The sequence below is a fragment of the Psammomys obesus genome, unplaced genomic scaffold (assembly GCF_907164565.1).
Source record: "Psammomys obesus unplaced genomic scaffold, mPsaObe1.curated_primary_1811, whole genome shotgun sequence".
Taxonomy (NCBI): domain Eukaryota; kingdom Metazoa; phylum Chordata; class Mammalia; order Rodentia; family Muridae; genus Psammomys; species Psammomys obesus.
Window position 1 is genome coordinate 11,802,286 of NW_026596109.1, and position 27,369 is coordinate 11,829,654.

Below are 27,369 nucleotides of genomic sequence, written 5' to 3' on the forward strand. Positions count from 1 at the left end.
AGCTCGGCTCCGCCCCGCGCGGCTCCCGCCCCGCCGCCGCCCTCCTCCCGGTGCGGTCCGCGCCCGCCCGCCCGCCCGGGAAGTCCGTCCCGCGGGCCCGGCGGCGGCCAGGTGAGCTCCGGTGCGGCCGCGGGAGGAGCGGGGCTCGGCTTCCGAGGTCCCCGCACTTCCTCGGCCAGCCCTAGGTCGCACCGTGCCCCGGCGCTGGTCCTGCTCGCGCTGTCCCCTCCTGGGCAGCTTCCCCTCGGCTCGGTCGCCGTGCTGGCGGGGAACGGCGCCAGCCTTCGGCAGGTGCCCTGGGAGGATCTCCGCTGAAGGCTGCTCTCGAGGCCTCGCCTCTTTAATTTTTTTTTTTCCCCTTTAGTTTTCTCTTCCTTCAGAGTCCCGTCCCCAAGTTGCACAGGAACGTCTGAACATCACTCGCTCTGCGGAGCCCGAGTTCTCCGTTTCCGTAAAACCGAGCGTGGTCACGCCACCGCATCCACTAGGATGAGGTGCGCACACCCGCCAGGCCCTTCCTCCATCACAGCCCAGAAGTGTGCCCTCCCCGGAGCTGGTGGCCGTGTACTCCCCGGCCTGAGCCCACCTCAGCCTCACAGCCCGCGCTCAGACAGCTCCCCTGCCATCTTGTCTCCTTGGCCTAGGTTTGCCTGTACTTAAGGCTTTCCGCTAAGTTAGGGCACGTGCTGGGGCAGTAGATTCTCTCTGTGTTGTGTATGATAAAGAGGTCTTGAGGTGTTTCTTTCCTAGCACTCTGGAATAGAGAGTATTTTCCCCAGGAACCAGGATGAAGATTTTATACTTACTTATTGTGAGACAGAGTCTCATGTAAAGCAGGTTGGCCTTGGACTCACTATGTAGTCAAGAGTGACCTTGAACTTTTGATCCTTCTGCCTCCATCTCCCAAGTGCTAGGATTGTGGACTGTACCTGCATAGTAATTTTGTTTATTGCCAGGGATCAAACCCAGGGCTTCATGGGGGCTAGGCAGTTTCTCTACCAACTGAGCCACATCTCCAGCGAAAGTTGATTTTATATATACCGTGTGTGTGTGTGTGTGTGTGTGTGTGTGTGTGTGTGTGTTTGTGTGTGTGTATTATATGTATATACGCACACACCCCTCAGGTAAAGCTTCAGCCTGCAGGAGTAGCCTCATAAACTTTACACCTTCCATATTTATTTCTTGTTGGTCATTGTGGTCTGACTGGCAGATAACAGGGAGGAACTTTTAAGATGGGGCCTTTAACTGGTCTAGTCTTGGTCATGAGTCTGTTTGGAAGGGTCCTTCTGAAACTCAAATTTGAGAAATGGAAACATTGACTTTTGGGTGTTGACTTTCTGAGTCTAGTTGGTGACCAGCCTTAAACTTGATCTCTGTTGGCAGGCTCTTGTATTCTGACTCTGTTGACTAATTCTGGCAAGTTTTCCTCCCACTTAAAGATTTCGTTCCCTTGAAGACTTCTGTAGAATTGCTTCTTGGTTGTGTGCCTCCCTGGATCGTACTGAATGGTTACTATCATTCATCTGTGGAAATTCGCTTCAGGCGCTCAGTCTTGTAGTCACGTCCATAATTTACATATGTCCTTGTGGTTATATATTTAGGTGCTAACATATCCAGAGTAAATGCTGAATCAAAAAGGGGAATTATCCTTTAGTAGCTCATGTTTGAACTTAAATTGATAATTCAAATAAGCCAGTGTTTATTCTGATACTGAAATACCAAGATATGCAGTGAGATATATTGTAAAGGCAGAGGAAAAAAAAAAACCAGTTTTTAAATATTTACTAATGTGTCTTCTTTCTTCAAAACCTAGTAAATTGTGGTTCTTAGATTTTAATTGTATGACTGTTTTGCCTGTGTGCATGTATACCACATGCATGGCTGATGCCCACATAGGCCAGAAGAGGGTGTCAGATTTCTTGGAACTAGAGTTCTAAACCACCTTGTGGGTACTGGGAAATGAACCTAGGTCCCCTGCAAGAGCCACAGGTGCTGTTCATTTGAGCTGAGCCCTCTCCAGACCCTGATTTTTAACATCTGTGTGTGTGCACATGTGTGCATTTTGAGACCGTCCCACTGTGTAGTTTTGGCTTCCTGGAACTCTGTAGACCAGTCAGGCCTCAAATTCATAGTTATGCCTATCTCTGATATAGTTAATTTTTCTTTTCTTCTCTTCTTCTTCTTTTTTTTTTTTTTTTTGAAGCTAAATTAATTGGGCCTTGTGGTACATACCTTTAATCCTAGCATTTGTGAGTGTGGAGCAGGTGGAATGCCTGTTTAAGACTAGTGTGAGCTCATAGCATGTACTAGCTAAGCCGGGGCCATGCAGTGAGACTGCCTTTAAACGTGTGTGTGTGTGTGTGTGTGTGTGTGTCTGTGTGGTGCAGGCATGTGAGTGTGCAGGTCCATATGCCTGTTGGAGTGCATGTAGAGACAGAGGAGGATGTCAGGTGTCTTCCTGTGTCGTTTTGTGCCTTACAGATTTGAGACAGGTGTCAGGGAGTGGGAGTGGCCATTTCTGTTCTGCTGGCTAGCTAGGCAGTGTGCTCTTGAGAACTGCCTGTCTCTGCTCTCCAAGGCTGGGGTTACAGCCATGCCGGGTTTTTATGTGGGTGCTGGGGATTTGAATTCCACTCCTTGTGCCTACATAGCGTTTTTACCTCCTGAGCCATTTCCTCAGTTTTTGTTTAAAAGCACTTTTAAGTGCTTGAACAGTCAGATAGTGGTGTAGCCTGGCTTTACATTCATTGCTGATGGAGTTATGTTGCCTTCAGTTTCTCTTTCCTAGTCTTCTGACACAGTTAGAGATAGGTGCACTCAAGTGAGAATCTTCAGACAGACACATGTGGAGGGTAGGAAGTGAATGGCTGTGTTGCCCATTCTGGCCAGGTTCTTAGACTTAAGTGATCTTTCTGCCTCAGTCTCCCAAGAAGCTGCCGTATGGATGTATGCCACTGGTTCCAGCAAAGGACTTAAAGTTAATTTCTTTCCCTTTGTTTATTTGGAAGAAAGTGATCGCTATCTCTTGCGCCTAGGCCAGAACTGTTAAGGGCTCTTTGACATTTGTTGTAGTAAATTTAGAAAGGTGTTGGGCTATCTGTTATTTATTAGTATCTCAGAGATTATCACAGCGCTGTTATTTAACCCGATATCACAAATAATGAGACATAGACACCTGTGAGATTAACCAGATGCTAGTTTCTACCTCTAGTAATGATTAATATAGCGTATTTGTTTGTCATTTGTTCATTCACTCATTCATTTAGTTGAGTGTGTGTGTGTGTGTGCACTTGAGAATGAATTTTTGTTTGCTTTTGAGATAGGGTCCCTAGCCCTAGCTGTCTTGGAACTCCCTATATCGACCACACTGGTCTGGACTCAACAGAAATCAGCTTACCAGAAATCAGTTTACCTCAGCCTCCCAGGTGCTGGGATTAAAGGCATGCACTGCTATGTCTGGCTTCTGCAAATAGTTTTTAATTATTAGATGTAACTATGAGGCATGGTGGTACACGCCTATGATCTTAGCCCTCAGGGAGGCAGAGGCAGGTGAATTGCTGTGAGTTCAAGGCCAGCCAGATTTACAAAGTCTAAGACAGCCAAGGCTACACAGAGAAACTCTGTCTTGAAAAACCAAATCAAAACAAAACAAAAAATTAGATGTAACACACTACATTAGGGTTGGCTTTTTAGCTTTTTGGCCTTTATCACTTAAACAAAAATAACAAATTGGAGAAGAATGTGAAAAATGTTTCAGTTTATGCTCCCTTCCTTTTTGAATGCCTGCCAAACAGTACTCTCTTTATTTATCCAAAGATGGAAATTAACTTATACCTTCTAGAGATGATAGCATACTAGATTATGAGTGCATTTTCAGCTTTGCCAGTAGGTACGGAATTGAGTAAAATTCCTAGGTCTCTGCTTTCTTCTCCTTAAAAATTGATCCACAGTCGTTAAAAGCATTGACTGTTCTGAGAGAACCTGGTTCAATTCCCAACACCTGTTTGGTAGCCAACAGTCATCTGCAAATCCAGTTCCAGGGACTCCAACCCTGTCCCTGGCTTCCCCAGGTGCAGATACACTTGTAGGCAAAACACCTAAACACATAAAATAAAAATAAATGAATCTTAAAAAATATTATCCAGCAAATATGATTGAGCATTTATTGTCAGTCAAGAATTAATCTAGTCAGTTGCAATATACTAACAAACAAAATAAGCTTAAAAGACAAAAATGAGGAACTTCAATTTTAATAGGGGAGTTTGAACGTTATTAAATGTTTTCCAGCTCTGACGTTTTATAAACTGATGATGTGCTGGTTTTCTCACCCTGCTCAGCGCTGCTCAGCCTTACTGTTTCTCATTTCAACTCTTGCTGATAAGTAAAATTTGAATCTTCTGTGACAGTAGGCTAATCCCAGCATGTGAGAATCTGAGACGGAAATTAAATACAATGAATTTGAGGCCAGAATGGCAACAAAGTAAATTGCAAGTCTGCCTGGGTTACAGAGAACTTCTATCTGAACAGAACCACAAGCCCCCTCCTGGGGCAGAGCTGGAGGCAGTTACTGAGTGCAGAGAGAATTAGAGCCTCCCAGGGATGAGCGCCCTCACTGCTTATGTAATACCACCGCCCCAAACCATACTCACGTGCCAGACTAAATGAACTCAACAGGTTGTATTTACGTATTTATTCATTTTGTGTGTGTGTGTGTGTGTCAGTCATAATAAAAGAAAGAGAGACCACAAGTGTAAGGGGAGGGACTGGAGGGAAGAAAGGTGGGGATACAAACTCAGTACATATATGAAATTTTATTTTTTTAAAGAGGGTTTTTCTTTGTATCCCTCCTGAAATTCACTGTGTAGGCCAGGCTGGCCGAAAACTTGGAGATCCCCCTGCCTCTGCCTCCTGAGTGCTGGGAAGGCCTGGGTCACCACCACCTGGCTGAAATTTTTAAAATTTTTAGGAAAAATAAAAGGAAAAACTTGAATGAGAAAGCTTGGATTTTGCTTTTTAGGTAGATTATAGAAAAGACAAGTAATATTTTTTTCTTTTTTGTTTTTGAGCACTTTTTTTCTTTCTTTTTGTTTTTGAGTACTTTGCTTCAAACCCAGAGCCTTGCAAATGCTAGGCAACCACTGGCTGCTTCCTCATTAACTTGCACTGTGCAGCCTTGGCCTGCCTGGGCTCAGCAGAAGTCAGTCTGCTTCAGCCTCCCAAATGTTGGGAATAAAGGTGTGTGCCATGCCTAGCCTAGTAATTTCTTGTCTTACTTACGTTTACTATTGCTATGATGAAACGCCATGACTTAAAGCGACTTAAAGGAAGGTGTTTCTTTGACCTACGCTTCCGCATAGTGAGGAAGGCAGGAGAGGAACTCAAACAGGGCAGGACCCTGGAGGCAGCAGCTGCAGAGGCTGTGGAGGAGTGCTGCTCACTGGCTTGCTCTGCCTGCTTTCTAAGAACCCAGGACCACCAGACCAAGAGTGACCCCCCCCGTAGTGGACCAGCCCCCTTACAAGCTTGCCTGCAGTCCAGTCTTAGGGAGGGAGGCGTTCTCATTTTAGGTCCCCCTGCCCAGGTGACTGTAGCTTGTGTCAGGTTGACATTAAACTAGCCAGCACTACTTTTTAAACTTTTGTCTGTCTTTAATCCCAGCACCCTGGAGGCAGAGGCAGGCAGAACTCTTGAGTTTGGGGCCAGCCTGGTCTACACAGTTTCAGGATAGACTAGCCAAGGATACACAAAAGATGCTGTCTCAAAAAAAAAAAAAAAAAAAAATCTAATACTACTCATAACTAGCTCCTTGTGTTTTTTACTGTTTGACAGAAGTAGTACTTCAGTTAATTCATTTTACAAATGGGAGAGGTAATACGTGTAAGGCAGGAAATGCCAGATCTAAGTGTTTGTTGTGGGTGAGTGGGTGAGGGTGTTGTTAGTTTGCCACTCACTGGAACTCTGTACCATGATTGGCCTTGTGTTCTCCATCTTCATTGCCTCAGCCTTCCAGATGCTGAAGTAACAGGCGCACTGCACAATTCCTGACTGAGATGATGCATGAAACTAAAAGCTGTTTCATTGTCCTTTTTTGTGTACTAATACATAACATGTCAGATGCATGTCTTTTTAAGACTTTGTTTTCATATGTGCTTGTTGTTTTAGTTGGGTAGTAAGTGTCCTTCCTCTCTTCTGAGACAGGATCTCACGACATAGCTCTTGCTGGTCTGAACTTGCTTTGTGTACTGGGCTGGCCTCAGACTCCCAGAGATCTGTCTGTTTCTGCCTCCCGGGGGTTGAGAGTAAAGATGCCCAGCCTGGTAGTAAGTCTCTTGAGGAAGGAAGCTTTGGTCCCCAGATCTTCAGTGCTTTTGTTGGCACCTTGACAAGTTGTTGGTGTCTTAGTACACTTCGTTATGAGCTTTCCGTTTTATCAACATGCGGTGTGATGAATATCTTAAATACTTAGCACTTCAGCTTGAATTAAAGTTTTCTTATTTTGGTATTTAAAGGTTTTGTTTAGTTTTGTTTTAGGGGTGCGTAGGGATTTGTGTGTGCATATTGGGTCCAGTGTTCTACGGCTGATCTAAACGCATGCTCCAGTTTTTGTTGTTGTTGTTTTTTTTTTTTTTTTTTGTGTACAAACCTGTTTGACAGGTTCTCACTGTGAAGTACTGGCTGGCCCTGAGCTTACCATGTAGAACAGGATGGCCTCCAAACTTCGATGGCCTCCTCCTGTCTCTTGGGTACTAGAGGTGTGTGTTTCCATGCCCAGCCAGGATTTATTTTTTATAATAACTTTAAAAATTTTTTTTTCCCTGTGTGTTCAAGCTTGATACTTGTATATCTCAATTTTGGGGAATTGCTACTAATTTTGGGAACCTACTGTGTGGCTCAAGGGAGCAAATTCAGGCCCTCAGGCTTGCAACAAGCACTTTAACCTCGAAGGACTTGTAATTTGTGACTTGAAAAACACACAAACAAACCAAGAAGCTATGGAATGACCTAAAAACAATAAGTACTCTTGCAGGCTGAGACTGGAGACCTGTAGCCTTGGCTGCAGAGTGAATTCTAGGCCAGTCTTAGAAGCATAGTGAGACCCTCTTTAAAAAAGAAAGAAAAGAAACAAAACGAAGACCGAGCGTGTTGGGTACAGCTGTTAACTCAAAGTCCTGAGTGTGGTGGTGGAAGGATGATGAAGATTCAGGGTCATTCTTGGTTTGTATAGAAAGTTCATAGTGAGTCTGGGTTATGTGAAAAACCCTGCCTTAAACCAAAACTCAAATCACAAACAACAAAATTCCAAATCAAACCCCACAGCCCCAGTGCATTAAGTAGTATAGAAATGCTTTGTTTATTGAAGACAGGATGTCTGTGTGTTTTCTAGACAGGCTTGAATTTGCTGTCTTCCTGCTTCAGCATTTAGAATGATGGGACATGTAGTTTGGTAGTTTTTAATTTTAAAAATGATATAATTTTGTTATAGAAATTTTAGAAATCAGAGGGGAAAGTCTCTCATAACTTCAGTTTCTGGGATTTATTTATTTAGAGTTAGTCTCCCATGATTGATTGATTGATTTAGTTTCTCTTTGTACTCCATGGTGGTCTTGGAGTTCCTGTATTAGGTCTTCTATGTATTATGCATTCTATGTATGTGTCATTTTGATGTTTATTTTTAATTTCATTAAAAAAAAACAATGTTATGCTGGCAAGAATCACTACATGTGCTAATAAACATCAATTTATTGCTTCAATTTAACAATTACGATAATAATTACAGGGCAGTGTTTGAAAAATACAACCTGTTTTCACAATCAGAAGGAAGATTTTACTTAACATGACAGATTTAAGTTTCTATTATTGGAAAGGCACACTAATGATGTTTTTCTTTTTGCCTATTAAACTATTTATATTAAGTATAACTAATATACTCGGGAAATCTCCGCTTACTTGAGAGGCATCTACTCATTCTTAAAATGGTTTGGAATGAAAAAAATTGGTTCGGAATGTTCAGCACTTGGGAAGGATTGCTTTAGTTAAAATTAATTAGGAACAGTTGGGTTGTTCAGTACTCTCCCAGGAATAATTAAGAGTTCATTCCTTTATTTTCAGTTGTTTACAAGCTAATGTTAGTAACAGGCTCATATACTGTCCCTACTTGCCTCATTTTAAATGTGCATTAGGGCATTTTACTTGCATTCCAAAGAGATATAAAAACTTCTTTGTGAGTTTTGTGTTTAATAAAATTGTAACTCTAGAAACAAAAGCAGAAAAGTAGCCTCCCAGAGATCCTAATTTTTTGAGAATTGGTATAAATTAATAAAAGGAAATACTAGAGCAACCCATATGATGGAATTTCATTTTAAAGCATTTGAATTCTCACTACACATTATCTTTAGGAACCCCTGGGGAGGTTGAGTGTAGTAAAGGCGTGTGCTGCCAAGCCTGATAATCTTGAGTTTGGTTTCCAGGGCCACATGATGGAAGGAGAGAACCGACTTCTGCAAATGTGCTCTGACTTTCACATTTGTGCCAGTCGCACCTGTGCTGACATAGTCTGTGTTTTGTATCTTGAGACGCTGTCTCTCTGTGTAGCCTTGGCTGTCTTGGTCTAGCTTTGTAGACCAGTCTGGCCTCGAACTCATAGCAATCTGCCTGCCCCTGCTTCCCTGAGTGCTGAAATTAAAATAATTTTTTAAAATTAAAAAGTTATTGTAATTATTAGGGGCTTTAAGTAGTCTGAATAATTTTATAATTTGAATGCATAAGTGGAAAATTGAATTCAGAAAGGATCTCAGTTAAACATGTACAGGAAAAAGACTGGAAGAGAAAACACTTAAGAATTTTTAATATCGTTAATTATAGCTTTTAATTACCTCACTTTTAATAGTGAGCCTGTACTCCTCTTAGCAACTGATCTAGCACTTTTATATGCTGCTTCTGAAAATTTACTGAAACTGACATCAATCACAATGTAAAACTGTATTTTAAGATTACACCCACACTTAGATTTCTTTTCTGTCTCTCCTCATCCTCCTGCAGAGCCTTATTTATCCCATGTTGGCCTAGAACTTGTTCTATAGCTGAGGATGACCTTGAATGTCTGATCCTCCTGCCTCCACCTCTCAGTTTGGGGGCCTTGTGCTACCACAGCTGTTTTGTACCATAATGAACTCACCGCCTACTGAGTCACATTCCTGCTACCCTTAATACAAAATTAAGTTTCTTTTTAAATGCTGTAGGTTCAGCCCAGGACCTTGTGCATGCTGGACGAGGGCGCCAATACTGACCCACACTCCGCCCTTTACATTCCTTTAAACCTTGTTGGTTAAACTAAGCTAGTTTTGTTTACTCAGTAGTGTTTGTGTTTCTAAGAATCTAGTCAGCGCCTTGCACATACTAGGCATGTGTACTCTGACATCTGGCGGGTTTAATCTTAAATAGTCTAATCTTTGTGTGTAGAGAAATTGACCAGAGGAATGATGATAATATTATTTTGGAGAATTGAGAGTAATTTGTAATTTATGATATTTCATGTTTGCTATTTGATCTTTACAGTAACCAGCGAACCAGGTCGTTGTTGTCATTCCGTCAAATTGGAGGGCATGGAGGCTTGTACTGTGGGATGCAAGCTTTCTCAGCAGAAATGAAAGAGAACGTGACTAGATTCTGAAAAAATACAGTCAAGACTACTTTACTGCCTGCTCTGGCCCTTAGTCCTTTTCCCAGAGGCAGCTACTTTTGCTGTTTTTTTTTTCTTGTCTGTTTTTTATAATGATCTTTCTCTCTTTCACTGTATTTTTTAAAACTGTTTTGATAAGCTGTTCTTTTACAACTTTATTAATTTTAGTTCATCTGATATAGGAAGTTCTGTGTTAGTGCATATTGATGCTCTCACTTTTTAAAACATTTCAGGGTAGTGCTGTGTGTGAATATTCCCAGTTCACTTAGTGTGGCCAGCCCAATGACAGACACTTGTGTTGTTTAGTGCTCTGTTGTTAGCACCACAGCACAGTCTACATGTTCTTGTGTCTGGAGCTACATGGCTTTAGTTTTTGGTTGTTGTAATTATTAGGTCAAATGGCTACAAGTTTTTTAGATTTATTATATATGTTATATATAATATGTCTAGTTTCTGTGGAGGTCAGAAGGGGGCATCAGATCCCCTGGAACTGGATTTATGAACAGTTGTGAGCTGCTGTGTGGGTGCCAAGTGCTCTTAACATTGAGCCATCTCTCCAGCCACTCAAAGGGTATATTTATGCTATATATTGATAACACTGTTTGAGAATGCTGTTTCTTCCATAGCTTTGTCAATATAGTATGTCTGTATTACACTTTTTGATCAGTGTCAGTTTGACATAAAAATTAGATTTCACCATTTCAGTTTGTCATTTCTTTAATTTATGGGTAAGGTTGAAGGTATTATTTTTATTTTATTATTATTAAAAAACTGTTTAAGTTCTGTGTGTTTAAAATTTAGAGCCTTTTACCAGGCAGTGGTGGTACACGCCTTTGATCCCAGCAGTTGGGAGGCAGAGACAGGTGGATTTCTATGAGTTCAAGGCCAGCCTAGTCTACAGAGAAAGAGAGTTCCAGGACAGCCAGGGATACAAGGAGAAACCCTGTCTTGAAAAACCAGGAAGGAAAAAAAAAATTTACAGCCTTTTTTCTCAGGGCTTTTACCAGATAGATTTTTTTCCCCCTTCATTGCTGGATATTGACTCCAAAGTCTTATGTGTGCTAGGTAAGTCTTGTCCCATTGAACTTTATCTCCAGCTCCAACTGTATTTAAAGAACAGTTATTTTATGTGCCTGATAGTTTTTGTGCCTGCATGCACATATGTGCGCTATGTATCTGTATCCTGTGCCCATGGAGGTCAGATGAGAGCATCAGATCCCTAGAACTGAAGTTGTAGATGGTTGTGAACCACTGTGTGTGTGTGTGTTGGCAACTGAATCTGGGTCCCCTATAAGAGCAACAAGTGCTCTTAACTGCTGAGCCATCTCTCCTGCCCCAAATGTAGATATTTTTGTTTCCGTTCTTTTGAGACCGCAGCTGAGTAGAGTGGGCAGCCTTGAACTCACAGAGATCTGCCCACCCTGCCTCCTAAGTGCTGAGGTCAAAGGTGTGTGCCGTTACACTCAGAAGCAGAAGCAGAATAATGTAGAGTGTTGCTAACACTATCTCTACTCTGCTTGTGGGCAGCTCTGTGATCTTGGACACACTGCTTGTCCTCTGGCGCAGTTGTTTATGTGGGTCGTCCAGGCATGTTGTGGGTACTTCATGAACTGATGAATGAAGGGTGTAACATAAATGTATTATCAGGGTTCCCAGCAGTGCTTCTTAGCCTGTGGGCTACAACCCCATGGTGGAGGTCGCGTATCTGACATTTACATTACGGTTCGCAACAGTAGCAAAAGTACAGTTCTGAAGCAGCAATGGAATAATGTTATGGTTGGCGTCACAACAGCATGAACTGTGTTAGAGGGTCGCAGCCTTAGGGAGGTTGAGAATCAATGCTCTAGAGGAACAGAACTTACAGAGTGAGTCTCTGCCTGCCTGCCTGCCTGCCTGCCTTGCAGCTGAGAATGACCTTGAATGCCCAACCCTCCTGTGTCTGACTTGAAGGTACTGGGATTACAGCTGTGTGTCACCATACCTGACTACTTTACTCATGAAAGAAAATTGAAGCATGGAGAAGTAGCACAAAGGTTGGCATGTGCACAGTTTTTCGGCTATTAGAGACTAGGCCTGACTTGACATCTTGACTCTCTTATCCTCGCTTCCTGAGTGTAGACACCACCATGTCCAGTCTGCCTAGAGGATGTAAAATCAGGATATTTATTTAGGTTACAAAGGGCATTTACAGTTGGTTAAAGGTTAATTATCATTGGAAATTGGCATTAAATGTGAGGGTGAGGATCTTCTCTGTACTCCATGTTGTTTTTGTTCTTATCTGTCCTCTACATTCTGTTCTTTTTCCCTTCTTCGGCATACTTTACGCATGGCCTTGTGGGTGGATTCTGGACCATCTGCTACTTTAGAACAGCTTAAAACTGGTTCTGTTGACTCTGCTTTGAGCCATACTTGCTGGAAATGGCCTGGTTTGTCTGTCTGCTTGACAAGTTTTCTCTTTTATATCCCGACTGCTTTTCATGACTAATTTTTCCCTTAACACATGAATTTTGGTAGTAGTATTCAGGGACTAAGACAGTCAAGACTTCTTTTCTTGTAGGCCTTCCTCCCAAAAATCCCTATAATAAAAACGTCACAAACTTTATTGTTTCGAGGTGGTCTAAAAAAATAAAATTGGAGAGTTGTTTGAGATTGGGAATAAAAACGTCAAAATCATGATCTTCCTGCCTCAGCATCCCAAATGGGGACATTAGTTACTTTATTTTCTTTTTTAGAGAGAAAGCCTCATGTAGCTCAGGCTGATCTTGAACTTACTTTATAGCTGAGGATGACCTTGAACTCCTGATCCTCTGATCCTCCTGCCTTCAGCTGCTAAGGGCTAGGTAGCATTACAGGTATGTGCCACTATTTCTTTTCTGCTTGTACTTTTGAAGTTTAAGAATCCTGTACCAGATCCAAGATTATAAAGACTTATCTCCAATGAAAACTTTTTTTTTTTTAAAGAGAGTTCTTACTGTGTAGCTCTGTCCTGGAACTCACTCTGTAGACAGGCTGGACTCACCTGCCTCTGCCTCCCGAGCGCTGGGATTAAAGGCGTGCGCCACCACATCCAACTGTGAGTAATTGTTTTATAGTGAATTTTAAACTTGAGATATGTTAGATATCTAACTGCTTTTTCTTATTCCAGAATATTTTGGCTAGTCTTAATTTATTGAAATTTGGTATGATCTTTAGATAGAATTAATTTGTTAGTTTCTACAAAACATTGGTGGGGCTTCTCCTGGGAATTGCATTGAATGTGTAGATGAATTTGAAGAGTTTTGTCATCTTCACAGTGTTTGTACTCCTATTCCAGGAACACAGGGTGTTTTCTCATTAATATGTTATAATTTTTTTGCTCAACAATGTCTTACTAGTTTTTCAGAGGCTGTGTTTTATAGTTGTTAAATTTACTACTAAATATGCTATTCTTTTTTATGTGAGTGTGAATGGAATTGATTTCTTAAGTTTATTTTCAAATTCACTTCAAGTACATAAAATATAATCACTTCTATATATTGATTTTTATGTCTTATAACCTTGGTAACTTTATTTGTTTTAATGGATTCTTTGGGTTCTGTACCACTTTGCTACTGTGAATTTACTACTGTGACAAGGGACAGTGTGACCTCTTGTGGTCTGGATGCCATTTATTTTTTTGCTTTTATCTATATTCTCCGTCAACAACTGACATGATGTGCCAGTCTTTGGGGAAAACCATGCATGTCCATGTCACAGCCTCACACTCATGCACCTGCAGAAAGACTGTGTAGTGATAAGTAGCAATTTCCTTTTCCTTTTTTTAAAGACGGTTTATCTATGTAGTCCTGGCTGACCTGGAACTCCCTCTGTAGACCAAACTGGCCCCAAACTCAGAGATCTATCTGCCTCTACGCCTGACTTGCAATTTACCCTTTAAAAGAAATTTCTCTTATATTTTTGAATATTTATCACAATTGATAAAGAATAATGCTTTTAATTTACAATAGAAGTAGATTTTTTTATGTTGACAACTGTGATTTAAAAGTTTTCCTTTAGAAATTTCATTTCATTGCTAAAAGGTTCATGTGCAATTTTGTACAACTACAGTTTTAGATATATTTTTATTTTTCCTAATCGAAAGCTAGTTTCATTCTCACTGTATAAGTATTCTGTCCTAAGGGATCTTCAGAGAGTATAAGAATGTAAAAAATTGAGAATGTAAAAAAAAAAATATTCATAATCCTATTTTGCAGAACTAATCTGAGATCACTTTAGTCATTTCAGATATTTTCACTGTGTTCATGGTGTGTGTGTGTGTGTTTAAACATTTATAGTCTAGCAACAATGACAAGAGCTGGTTTTATTGAGGTACATAAACATTCTTGCTTAATGAGTGCTTTGACAGTGTGGATGTCCTTTTCCGTTCTCACTTAGCTGTGCCACTTTAGTGAAGGGAGTACTTTAATCACCTTAGTAAACTCCATCTTCTTAGAGGTTTTTACACTAACTAGTGAATCTGTATTGTAATGATGAATAAGGTACAGTTTGGAGCTCAGAATTTATTTATTTATTTATTTATTTATTTTTGAGAAACTTTTTTTTTCTTAGAGAGTCTCGGGGTTCTTTTCACTGAACTTTAATCCTTGATTAAGGATTTCAGCTGATTTTGTACGGTACACAGCCAACTTTTGGAGGACTTAGTTTTAAAAAGATTTACCACTAAGACACTTAGGCTAGATTTATAAGGCAGCTTTAACATTTTTAAAATTTTTATTTTTATAAAGATTCTAGCTACTAAAATCTGATAGCCCTTTATATTGCCATGTTGAAGTACTTCCCCGTATTCAATATTAGCTTCATCCATAAAATTTCGACTGTTACATATAAAAGCATCAGTGAATGTTGACATTTTCAGCTAGTTCATTAGCTGTGACACTGAAATTTTCATAGTAAGAATCCTTGAAGGTTTCCTGCAAGTTATCTGCTTATCCGCTTTCTGGAGAAATGAAAATGAAGTGCTTAGTTCTGTGCTAACACCATTTTTTCTTTTTTTAACTCATTGCTCCTAAAGGGCCTGCTTGTATTCGGTAATTAAAAAAGGGTACCCAGGGCTGGAGAGCTAGCTCAGAGGTTAAGAGCAGTGGCTGCTCTTCCAGAGGTCCTGAGTTCAATTCCCAGCAACCACATGGTGGCTCACAGCCATCTATAGTGAGATTGGATACCATTTTCTGGCAAGCAGGTGTACATGCAGACAGAACATTGTGTATATAATAAATAAATAAATCTTAAAAAAGGGTACCCAACAGCAGAACAGGTAATCACAACCATACAAAGAATAAACTGCCATGCTTTCATATGACTTCTTAGACTGTTGATTTGTTCTTAAGCTGTTTTCCACTGAGCTAGCTAGCTGGGAGGCAGGTGCCTTGAGTGTGTCAGGCATCCTCTGCTTCTCTCGCTGCATTCTCCACAAATGGCGAAGAGCACCACTGGCAAATTCTTCTATTTTACAAGAAGTTAAGGAAGAAGTTATCCATGTTTCTTGTGTCTGAGGATATATTTTTAAATGAGTCTCTAGCTGGTTTTCTTTTTACAAATTTTAAAATAATTTATATATTGATGGGGGCACATACTGGCTTATATGTGGGGGTCAGAGGACAACTTGTGGAAGTCAGCTCTCTTCCTCCATGTGAATCCTGGGGATCAAGCTCAGGGCGTCAGGCTTGGCAGCAAGTTTCTTTGCCTGATGAGCCATCTCGTCGTCTCTGCTGGTTTTCCTTGAAAGGAAGATATTCTGCTCAATCTATAAAGAATCTGGACAGCAAAATGGAATTGACAACATCTTTCAAATGAGTTATTTAAGTTGTTAAAATACTTAAGCCCTACTAGCATATGTTGTTGATAATATAGAAGTAGGTCTAATAAAGTTTATTAGTGCTATAATTAACACGGCAGTATTACCTAACATGCTGTTATAATCGTTAAAGGCACAGACACCTGATAGATTGTAGAATAACCTTCTTTCACCCGGGACAAGGCAGATATTTCTTCTTAAGCTTCCTTTACCTCTCATCTACATCTCATTTACCTTTACCATCCCACACCATCTGCTCTAATAATTCCTATCTGGGCTACTTCCCATCCATAATCCCAAAACACTTGCTAATGTTCTTCATCTAGGCTGCTTTTCCACCCATGCTGGTCTGGCCACATGCTCCTCTCCATGCTAACCCTTTGTGGCCCCTGCCTCCTTCCTTCTGTGGTACTTGTCTCCTTGCCTGTGATCCTTCTCTTCCCAAAACTCACCAGTCTTAGCTCCACCCCTCACTTCTGCCCTGCCCATGTGTAGGCCTTTTAATCAGCCAACTAGGGACAATTGGGGAACATTTCCTATCATCACGTGAGTACAGGAGGTAGATCAATATTCATAACAGTGCCCAGAGTGGTAACCAGATCTCAAGGCACTGAACTCTGCACTTGAAAACACAGGTGTACCTGCCTCCAACAAGCATATACCATGCCTAGGAGTTAGTATACAGTGAAGGTGTACAAAGGCCATCCTGGGCTGCACTTGGAGCCTGATCTGCCATGGACTACATCTGTGCAAAGGTTCTAGGTTATCGCCATGCATGGTACTTGGTTGGAGTATCATTCTCAGAAAAGACCCCTGGGCCCAGATTTTTTTGTTCTGTTGCTCTCCTTGTGGAGTTCTTGTCCTCTCCAGGTCTTTCTATCTCTCCCTTCTTTCATAAGATTCCCTGCACTCTGTCCAGAGTTTGGCTATGAGTCTCAGCATCTGCTCAGATACCTTGCTGGTAAAGTTTTTCAGAGGCCCTCTGTGGTAGGCTCCTGTCCTGTTTCCTGTTTTCTCCCTCTTCTGATGTCCATCCCGTTTTCCTTTCTGAGTGAGGAGTGAGCAACATCCTTAGCCATCAGGGAAGTGCAAATCAAAACGACTCTGAGATTTCACCTTACACCTATCAGAGTGGCTAAAATCAAAACTCAAGTGACAACACATGCTGAAGAGGATATGGAGAAGGTGGAACCCTGCTTCATTGCTAGTGGGAATGTAAACTTGTTACAACCACTTTGGAAATCAATCTGGTGCTTTCTCAGACAATTAGGAATAGTGCTTCCTCAAGATCCAGCTATACCACTGCTAGGCATATACCCAAAAGATGCTCAAGGGTACAAGGACATTTGCTCAACCATGTTCGTAGCAACTTTATTCGTAATAGCCAGAACCTGGAAACAACCCAGAGGTCCCTCACTGGAGGAATGGATACAGAAATTGTGGTACATTTATACAATGAAATACTACTCAGCAATTAAAAACAAGGAAATCATGAAATTTGCAGGCAAATAGTGGGAACTAGAAAAGATCATCCTGATTGAGGTATCCTAGAAGCAGAAAGACACACATATACTCACTCATAGGTGGATATTAGCCATACAGTATAGGATAAACATACTAAAATCTGTACACCTAAAGAAGCTGAGCTAGAAGGAGGACCCTGGGTAAGATGCTCAGTAGTTGATTTTTGTAAAATGAGAAATCTGAGACAATAGCAATGACTTGCGTGACTGCTAGGACAACAGACTGTGAATCAAGATTGTCCTGGGCAACCTCTGGGCATGTTCAGGGACACGGTGGTATTTGCAGTTTGTATCCTGATTCTCTGGCAAGTGAACTCTGAAACTGGTGGCACACGCCTTTAATCCCAGTGCTCGGGAAGCAGAGGCAGGTGGATCTCTGTGAGTTTGAGGCCAACCTGGTCTACAAAGCAAATTCCGGGTCGGCCAGAGCTGCTAAACAGAGAAAGAACTGTCCCAAAGAACTAAACCTCAGGATATGTGTACAGGCTTGGTATACACATACTATATCTTTGAGTATATATTGATTTATATACAGTATATATTCCATACTGTGTATATGGGTATTTCTACCCATGCTCCTCTTCTCTCTCACCTCTTAGTAAGTACTGTCAGCTCTCTCTCTCTGTCTCTCTCACATGCACATACACAAACACACACATATACTATCACTTTTGAATTTGTCTCCCTTTTATCCTTACTACTTTCATGTATAGTGTCTACTATAGCAGATGGATGGTGCCCTTTATAAATTGACTTTTACAAAATGTTACACTGTTATCTCTTGTTCATAACTTCTTTTTTCCCCCTTTGTGTGTGCGTGCGTGCGTGCGTGCGTGTGCTTATATGTCAGACCAGCATCAACTGGGTACACAGGCATGCACCATCATGTCCATACTTCCTCCGGTTTTGTACAGATGTGGTTGTTAATTGCCTGCACATATGTTACCTCTAAGTACAGTCACCCCATTTCTTCCTTTCATAATTTTGTGTTCTTGCTTTCCTGTCACTCCTTAATTCTTCTTAGATGCCCTTCTTTGTCCAGAACATTGTTCCACATTCCTGTACAGGCAAACCTGAGCTTTTGCATTGGCCCTCTTGGGCTGCCTTTCCGATGAGCCTTTCAGATGTTCATCAGCTGGACAAGGAGCCCTTTGAACTGGGCTGTGAAGTGAGTGGCACTGCCTGCATATAAGCAATTCAGCTCTGGTGACATCAGATCATCATCAGCACCCCAGGCTGTTTGTTGTGGTGCTGTGCTCATAAGTACGCCTTATTATATGCTAGGCAAGTGCTTTCGTACCATACTGCATCCCTCAGCCCACTGCCGATTCCTTTATTGTAGATTCTGAATTTATTTTAATGCCTTGGGTACTCGGGTGGAGGATAGACATTTTGAAGAGAGCTTTAAACCCACTTTCCTTATGTGTTAGGCTTCTGGGTAGAATTATGCATGAACAAAAACCTTAGATTCTTGTTTTTCTGATTCTTTGTTACCCTATGACGGTTTATTCATTCTCCTCCTTGTCTCCAAAAAAGAAGAATGGAAAAAAAAACCCAAAAAAACCAAACCCAAAACCCCCCAAAATCCCAATCTTTCTGAAATGAATAATGTTTTTATCTTTTTGTCTTTGTTTCTCAAACATCTTTTGAATGAATACCAAATGTATCATAAGGAGTTATTGAATAAAATATAATTACTATTTATTGTTTATTTTAGTTGTCAAGTGGGAATCCTGTATATGAAAAGTACTATAGACAGGTAAGATTTTATTATATTTATATTCTGAATTGAACACAGAATATGCTATCCATTGTGGATTATGTGCGTGTAGATGAGCAGTCATTAGAGAGCGTTGATGTGTCGTGCTTTCAGCTTTTTGGGCCTCAGCCTCTGACTCTGAGTACTTGATACTGTTTTTGTTTGTTTTTGAGAGGGTCCTGCTAGGTGCTCTCTGTTGGCCTTTTAGTAAATAACCCTACCTTAATCTCTAGGGTGCTGAGATTACAGGCATACACCAAATACTAGGTATTAGCTCTCAGAAAAAAGAAAGAGAATTTAATTACCTTAAATATCTATGTTAAAAAAATCAATAGAACATTAGATATATTCATCCAGATATAAGTATCCACATTAATGTGTAAGCCAAATAGAAATGGCTGTTCTGTGTGGTTTGTTTGGTGGTTTGGTAAGACCTTGCTCTGTTGTCTGGCTGGCTTGGAGTGTAGTCTGCCTTGTCACAGCCCTCCTGCCTCTAGTGCTGAGGTTATGGGGTGTGAGGTGAAGACAGGGAACATGGCTGTCACACACACTGATTGAGCGCGGGGCTGAGGGTGGAGCTCTTTGAGATGACATGCTCAGCACACACAGAGCCCTCGGTTTAATTCCCAGTGCTGCAGAACAAATCAAACAAAACGTGTATCAAGGACGTTGATAGTTAATTACTCAGGGAAACATTCAGCTATAAAGTTTAGAATACAAAAACCAGATGTGGTGATAATTTGTTAATCCTAGCACTTAATGGAGGAAGCAAGAGGACCAAGAGCTTAAGATTTTCCTAGGTTACCATCCTTTCTGGGCCCCCCCCATTGCTGGGACTGCAGGTATATACCGTCATGCCTGTAATCTTTTTCAGATGGGGTGAGGACAAGGTATCATTCCAGCCCAATCTAGCCTCAGATTTGCTGTGTAGCAGAGGCTGGCCTTGAACTGTGGCTCCTCCTACCTCGACCTCTGAAGTGTTAGGATTACAGGTTCTTGCTGTCATTCCTAGCTTCATGGCTGGTTATTGATTGAACTTTTAAACTTTTCTTACCTGTTCTTTTGGCTTTAGGTTAGGATCTAAACCTTAGAAATTCTTTCCACCATATTTCCGAGTTGTACATGGGAATTAGAATTGAGTTTTCCCCAGATGTGCTAAAGTTTTTAGATAAAGCCCTTCTCTTACTACTTGTGATGGTGGGACTTTATAAAACCAGATAGTAGGCCAGTTTTCTTTCCTTGTATGTGCTATGTACATATGTGTGTGAATGTGGAGGTTAAAGAAGTATCCTTACTCGGGTGCCCTCCATCTTTTGTTTGAGACAAGGTCTCTTTTGCTGAGTCTTTGACCAAACAGGCTAAGCTAAGTGGCCATTGAGCTCCTGGGATCCACCCGTTTCTGAACCCCACTTCACCCTTGCTGGAATTGTAGTTCACTACCACACCCAGGCTTTTACTTGAGTTCTGGGATTCAAACCCAGGTCCTCAGTTATGCTTTAAAGCCTTCAGGGCATCAGAATTGGGGTATCTGAACTGTCCTGAGGCTGACAGAGCCATCTTGTTTCCCCAACCCATGCCCACTTTTTCTAGGAGTGTCACTATTATTTACAGATAGCTTTTTCAGAATGAAAGAGAAGTGTTCCTAAATATGGCCTTGTGTTATATATTTGGTTAATCACATTACACCCTTTAAAAAGGCAAAGAAATTGTTGACTCTGTGATTATATTGTTATCGTTTTGGTATATGATAGATCAAAGAAATCAGGTCCTATTGGAAAGTGTTTTATTTGGTTTACTAAAGTGGCTCCTACTTGAAATAGCCTAAGAAGGAAAGAAAAGTCATTTTTTCACACATTTTGAGCTGAGGATGTACCGTACTGGTAGACTGCTTATTTAGTATGCTCTGAACAAGCTGTCCCAAGTTCTGTCCTGGGGGGGGGGTGATTCCTGAGGTTTCCCTAGGAGGTGTACCACATGCCTTTGATCCTAGAACTTGGGAGGCCGAGGCAGGATCAGGGCATCTGCAGTTACATTGGAGTTTGATGCAGGCTGGGCTACATACATGAAACCCTGTCTCAGTAAAAGGAAGGAAACTGGGACCTAAACCATGACAGGCAGGTGGTGACACATGGTGTCTGTAATCTGACACTCAAGAGGCTAAGAAAAATGTCATGAGTTTGAGGCTAGCCTGGGTTACAGAAGAGACTGTCTGTAAAAAAAAGAGTTGGGCATTGTGGTGTGCCTCTGATTCCAGCACTTGGGAAGTGGAGATGGGGGTGGGAGGGTCTCGAGAGTATAAGGTCAGCCTGGGCCACATAGAAGCCTTGACTCTTGGAGCAAAAACCAAAGACAAAACAAAAAGATGAGAAAGAATAGGGAGAGGCCTTGTGAGACGACTGCTCAGGTAAAGGTGTCTGCTGTCCAGTCCTGGTGCCCCGAGCTTGCTCCTCAGTGCGTGGTACGAGGAAAGAATAGACTCTCAACAGTTATCCTCAGGCCCCTACACAGGCCGTGCCCCCGTCCTCATCACACACACACAGAAATAATTTTAAAAATATTTTAAAAGACCCCCCAGCCGTCAAAACAACAGAAAAAGAAGGGAAATGAAGAAAGAAAAATATAAGGCGAGGCAGGAGGATCACTTGAATCAGGTAGTGCAGAGCTGGCCTACAACAGAGTAAGACCTTGTCTTTTAAAAAATAAATAAAACAGTACCAGCAGAGGGCTGGGTAACACAGCCCAGTGTGTGCTCATCATGGTCGAGTGTCTACATAGGGGAAACCTTAAGCTCAACTCTGATGCCCAAAACCACAAAATTCCAATAGCATTCCAAATAATAAGCACCACTAAACTGTAAACAATTTGTTCACTCCTGTGTAATTCTTTTTCAGCTTGTCTTATGTCAGGAGTTTGCTTTGGTACAGTAGATCAGCTTCCAGGCTAAAGAGAGGCCAGAGGCCTAATTCAGTTTACTAGTATAGTCTAAAAGTTCTGTATGGGAGTACTTTTCTCCCTTTTTTTAGATGGGATCTTTTTTGTTTGTTTGTTTTGAGACAAGGTTTCTCTGTGTAGCCCTGGCTGGCTGTTCTGAAACTCAGTCTGTAGTTCAGGTTGGCCTTGAATTCAGAGATCTGTCTGCTTCTGCCCTGCCTGTGGAATGCTGGGATTAAAGGGGTCCACAACCACCATGCCTGGCTATTGAGACAGAATTTTATGCGGCCCAGACTGGCCTTGAAACTTGCTGTGTAATGGAAGTGTGCCTTGACTTCCCAGTCCTCTTACCTCTTCCCAAGTATTGGGATTAAAGACGCTTGAGCTGGGACTAGAGAGATGCCCAGTAGGTAGGAACACCGGCTGCTTTTCCAGAGGACCTGGTTCAATTCCCAGCACTCACACGGTGGCTCAACACCATCTATAACTCCAGCTCCAGGGGATCCAGTACCCTCTTCTAGCCTATGTTGGCACTGCACATATATGTGGTACACAGATAGTTGAATGTGCAGGCAAAACACTACACACACACAAAGTAATTTTTAGAAAGACATGTATAGTGTCTGCTTTGTATTTTTCTTTTAGTAGACTGAGAATTGAACACAAGGCTTCATACATGCACAGAAGTCTGTATTCTTTTAAGTGTTGAAATGCAAAATCTTTTGTGAGGCTATGAAACCCACTGGAAGACATCGATTCTAGAGTGTAGTTTATAGCCAAGAGCCGTTTGCAGGAATCAGCCTTTGAAAGCTTTTTTGTTTGTTTGTTTTGTTGCTATGCTGCTACTGGGCTGTGTAGAATACTTTGAGTGTTTACAGTAAAAGTCTTTAAACTAGAAACACAGCTAGTTTATGAATATCCTAGTATAATATTTCCTTTCCCACGACCTGTTAAGATTTACTATTCATATTTACAAATAGAAATTTAGGAAGTCTTTACAAAAATGAGGGTTTTTCCTCTCTTGTTTGTTGTGACCTCATTCTGTCGTAACGGAAATTCCCCATCAGTGAAAATGATGTGTTTCTCTTGGCGTACTGTAAAACTAAACAATCTTTTAATGGTTGTTATGACTTGCTGCTGGGTTTAGAGCTAATACTACCTTGATTCTTTTAAGTATTACAGTTTCTAAGAGTGGATATAAAAGCACTTGATTTAAAACATTTACAGAGTTAGATAACATACACAGCCATTCTAGTTTGTCAGAGGACCTCCAGGAAGTACTTGGTTCTTATATTGGCATTTAAATGACAGTCATAAAAAATGTGGAGTTAGAGGATCCGTGCTCGTGTCTGACTCTACTCATTCACTTTTCCTGAGCTTGAATTTTACTTGTATACTAGACTTAATAGACACGTATTTTGCAAATTGACTCCTCTCTAGATGGTACCATTCTGACAAGGCTCTGAAGGGTCCTTGCCCTTGTTAGCAGGATTCTGGTTCCAGTTTCTAAGGTAGGGAGGGGACACAGAGAAGTGATGGTAATTTTGATTTTGTGTTTTAGTGTTGGCTTCCTGTTTCTATCTTTTCAGGTTGATACGGGCAATACTGGAAGGGTGTTGGCTTCAGATGCGGCTGTGTTCCTGAAAAAATCGGGGCTTCCAGACTTGATTCTCGGAAAGGTAGTATGTGTTTATTATAACTAGACTATAATGAATATGTAGAAGCGTAGTGGAACTGCAAATAAATTCAGAAGGCTACAGTCAAGAAAGATGTAAGTTAGAACTGAGTCATAGAAGCAATTATAGTAACAGGATGGGGTGTCATGGTGTAGTAATTTATTCTTTTGAAAATTAAGGTAATGTTGAGCACTTGAGAAACATTACTTTTGACTAGGATGAAATGAGAAAGTAATTGTCCATTTGAATATTGTGGGGAGATACAGCACTGAGTAGGAACCTTGTTACCCACTCGAACAATTGGACCTATGCTTGCTGCTTTTATAAAGCTGCCTCTGTTTAGTGTGCAAAGTGGAGTGAGAGGTTGGAAAGAACAGAGGTGAAAAGCCCCTCTCTTGCCAAACTGTTGTATAGTATATTGATACATAATAACATTTTTGAAGAATATTCAATACTAATAAGGTTATAATTTACAGATAAACATTAACCTTCCATAGGGAAAAAAAATCCATCTTAGTAAGAATGCAAATTAGGGTAGTATGTTTCAGGAGATAACACTTGACTCAGAGTTAAACCCTGGGCTAGTGAAAGGGCATTTGGCTAGAACTTGGAACTTGGGTTTAATTTTCCCTCATTCCTTTAACGTTCTTACGCCAGATCTCCTAACCTGGGCCTTCATGCCTCTGTGAAAGAGTTGCACTGAATGATCTCTAATGGTTCTTAGATCTGTTTACATAGACATGAAGTTATAAATTACAGGGATTTAATTTATCTTCTAAATGACTTTTGTTAAAATATATGGAGAGATTGATTCTTCTTCCTCCCCTAAATTTCAGATTTGGGATTTAGCCGACACAGATGGCAAAGGTGTCCTGAACAAACAAGTAAGATTGAGAGATTTGTTTGAATTACTTTTTGGCTAATTTGAAATAAAAATTAGCAGATTTTTTTAAAGCTCAAAATTAGTTTTTCAAGACCATGGGTTCCTGAAAGCATCTCTCTCTCTCTCTCTCTCTCTCTCTCTCTCTCTCTGTGTGTGTGTGTGTGTGTGTGTATCTTGGTTTTTCATGACAAGATTTCTCTGTGTAGCCCTGTTTGTCTGGATTCACTTTGTAAACCAGGCTGGCCTTGAACTCAAGAGATCTGCCTGCCTCTGCCTTCTGTGTACTGGGGTTAAAGGTGTGTGCCACCGTGCCCGGCTCCATTGAAAGCATTTCTAAGGACTGAACATTTAGCTATCTGATTGCTGAAGTTTGGTGACATACTGTTTTTTGAAGCATATATCTCCTACAGAAAGACTTTGCTCGTCGTATTAATTAATTAAATTAATAAAATTTTATACATTTATAAAATTTTAATTTTATTAATTAAATGTCTTGAGTATACAAGCTCATAAGTAAACATTGGCTTTATAAGTAAGTGTTACTGTTGATAAGCTCACACCTTTGAAAGGAGTCTTTGGGCTAATCCAACCTGAATACTTGTGTAGGTTTTATTTCTTATCTATAAACCAAAAAGTGGTTTACAAGCTTAAAGTACACTCTAACCTATAAATATATGAAAGTAGTCATAGCCAAAGGTGTGGAATACCATGCATATGTTTGACTTGTTGAAAGTTTGCTTTGTCCTGATAATCTTGCTTAGCACTCACTGTGGAAAGCTCATGTTCCCTATGAGCATAGCTAAAACAAGGTCAAACCAGGAGGAGGAGGAGAATAATAATTAGATGACAGTTAAAATGCCCAGCCTCTTTTATGTGAAAATGACTTCATGCATGTGGATGTTTCACCTGCATGGTGCGGATGTTCTTGTACCACATGCCTGCCGGGTGCCTTCAAGGGTCAGAAGAGGCCATTGGATCCCCTAGGACTGGAATTAGAGCTGTGAACTACCATGTGGGTGCTAGGAATCGAACCCATGTCCTCTGGAAGAGCAGCAAATGCTCTCAATGGCTAAGTCATCTCTCTAGCCTCAAGAACACCCATTCTCTTAGTCAAGAGTTTCAGGATCAGAGTATGGTAGTCCTCATTGGACTAGAAGGGCCAGTTCAAGGCATCGAGGACATAGGGGTGCTCAGGTACAGCAAATATTTGTTGCGGTGAGAGCCAGGTTTTATAAGTGCAGAGGTGACACTGTTGTAATTCTCCTTAGGAGTTGATGATATAATACTTCTTTGCTGGTAGTCCTGCACATGGGGTGAATTTGAGTTGTCTTTGTTACACCCAGGTTGCTAGGCACATGGGTCTGCTGTTGAAGTTTGAGTTTACATTGAAGGCACAGTGTTTTGTTTTGGCTTTTGAAGAAAGATTTATGTTTTCTCATGGTTACAGAAGTTCCATCCTATAGTCTTTTGGCTGCGTTGTTTCTGGGTCTGTGCTGAAGCAGAACAGCAAAGCCGTGTGAAAGAAAACTTGCTCACCTCACTGCTGCTGAGAAGGACAAAGAGCAGAAAGGGCCAGGGTCCCAATTTTTTCTTCAAGGGCTCACCCTCAGGGACCTATGTAGGCCCTGCCTCCTAGAGTTAACACCATCCACGCCTTAGTGTGTGGGCTTGGTGTATGTGTGTGGGCATATAAGACGAAAACGAGAGCAATGGCCTATTTTTAAGTGTTTGTTTACTATGTATTTGTGTGTGCATGTTCATGTGTATGTCTGAGTACAGAGCCCTGTATGCCCTGAGAGGTCAAGTGTCAGTCTTTACTCAACCTTGATAGAGGCAGGGTTTCTTTGTCGTTTCTGCTGCATATGCCAGGCTAGCTGGCCGTAAGCTTGTACAGGCTCCTTCCCCACCGCTCAGCTATCCGTAGCATGCTGGGATTACGTGAGCACTGCTGCATGAAGCTTTATGTGTGTTCTAGAGACCGGAACTTCAGTCCTCATGCTTAGAGGGCAAGCACTATCCACAGAGCCATCTCCCCAGCCCAAAGACAATACTGTTTGGATTATCTTCTGAAAAAAAGAAAAGCACCCAGGATTGAATTTGTATGACAGAAATGACACTTGGTGCTTTCTTCCTACAGAATAGAATTATTTCATTACTCCAAATACATTGCAGAGTAGATAGTATTAGGTTGTCCTCCTTTTAGGGAACAATTTTCATTTAATTTGCTCATGACATTGCAGCTTTAAGTCGCAGAGCTAGAACTTACTGGAGAATTACTTCACTAAAGAGCTCATCCGCACTGTGGAAAGGGATCTGATTCTTTCCAAGTAGTTGAAGAATCCCAGCACTGAAAGCTTGGTGGCACAAACAGAACGTCGACAGAAGAGGCATGGGAAGTCAGAGAAGTAGGAATGCTTCATGATGCCACGTACATGAGAAGAACTTTGAAGCATTTTTCTTTGCCTGAGCTACGAAGACAGTGAGGAGGATGAAGAAGCTAGGAGGTTATTTGTGATTTAGAAAGTAGTTTCTCAGCTGTGAGAGCTGAAGTCTAATTACACAGAAACTTCTTAGGTAAATTAGAAAAAAGGGAGAGTGTGAGATGGAGCAAGACAGAAAGAGAGAGAGAGAAAGAGTGAGTGAGTCACACACAGAGAAAGAGAGAGAGTTTTGCTAAAGCTACAACCAAGGGTCTCTCATGTGTGTGAGACAAGTACTCTACCACCAAGTTACATTTCCAATCCCAAGGAGAGGCTCTTGAAAACCTTCAAGAGGCAAGTATTGAACTGGGCAGATGGCTGCCAGGTCAGAAAAGGTTAGGAATAGCTAAGAAGGGCTAGGTGAGAATGAGGGAGGCTGGAAATGGTGAGAGCGGTGTCTGCAGCAGCCCTAGCGTGGAAAGTGGGGTATAAACCTTGCTGTTTCAACCCTGTCTAACTCAGAACAGCTGCCAACAAATTCCTCCTTTTCACAGTTCTTAACTTAATACTCTCGAATTGAGGCCTTTGGTCAAGCAGTTTAGGTTATTTTAGATGCTGCCCAGTTGTTTTCCGTAGCTCTTCTGGAAGAGCAGGGATTGACTCTT

The 27,369-nt window shown here is 41.3% G+C and overlaps 1 protein-coding gene across 2 annotated transcripts in view; it reads left to right on the forward strand.

Annotated features, from left to right (window-relative positions):
* The window catches only part of Eps15 (epidermal growth factor receptor pathway substrate 15), a 102,823-nt gene that overhangs the window by 707 nt on the left and 74,747 nt on the right, over nt 1–27,369 (forward strand). For both annotated transcript variants that reach the window (XM_055628801.1, XM_055628802.1), the window contains exons 2-4: nt 18,753–18,794; nt 23,315–23,404; nt 24,238–24,285. In XM_055628801.1, the coding sequence (XP_055484776.1) occupies nt 18,753–18,794; nt 23,315–23,404; nt 24,238–24,285 (180 nt within the window). The remainder of the gene's footprint in view (nt 1–18,752; nt 18,795–23,314; nt 23,405–24,237; nt 24,286–27,369) is intronic.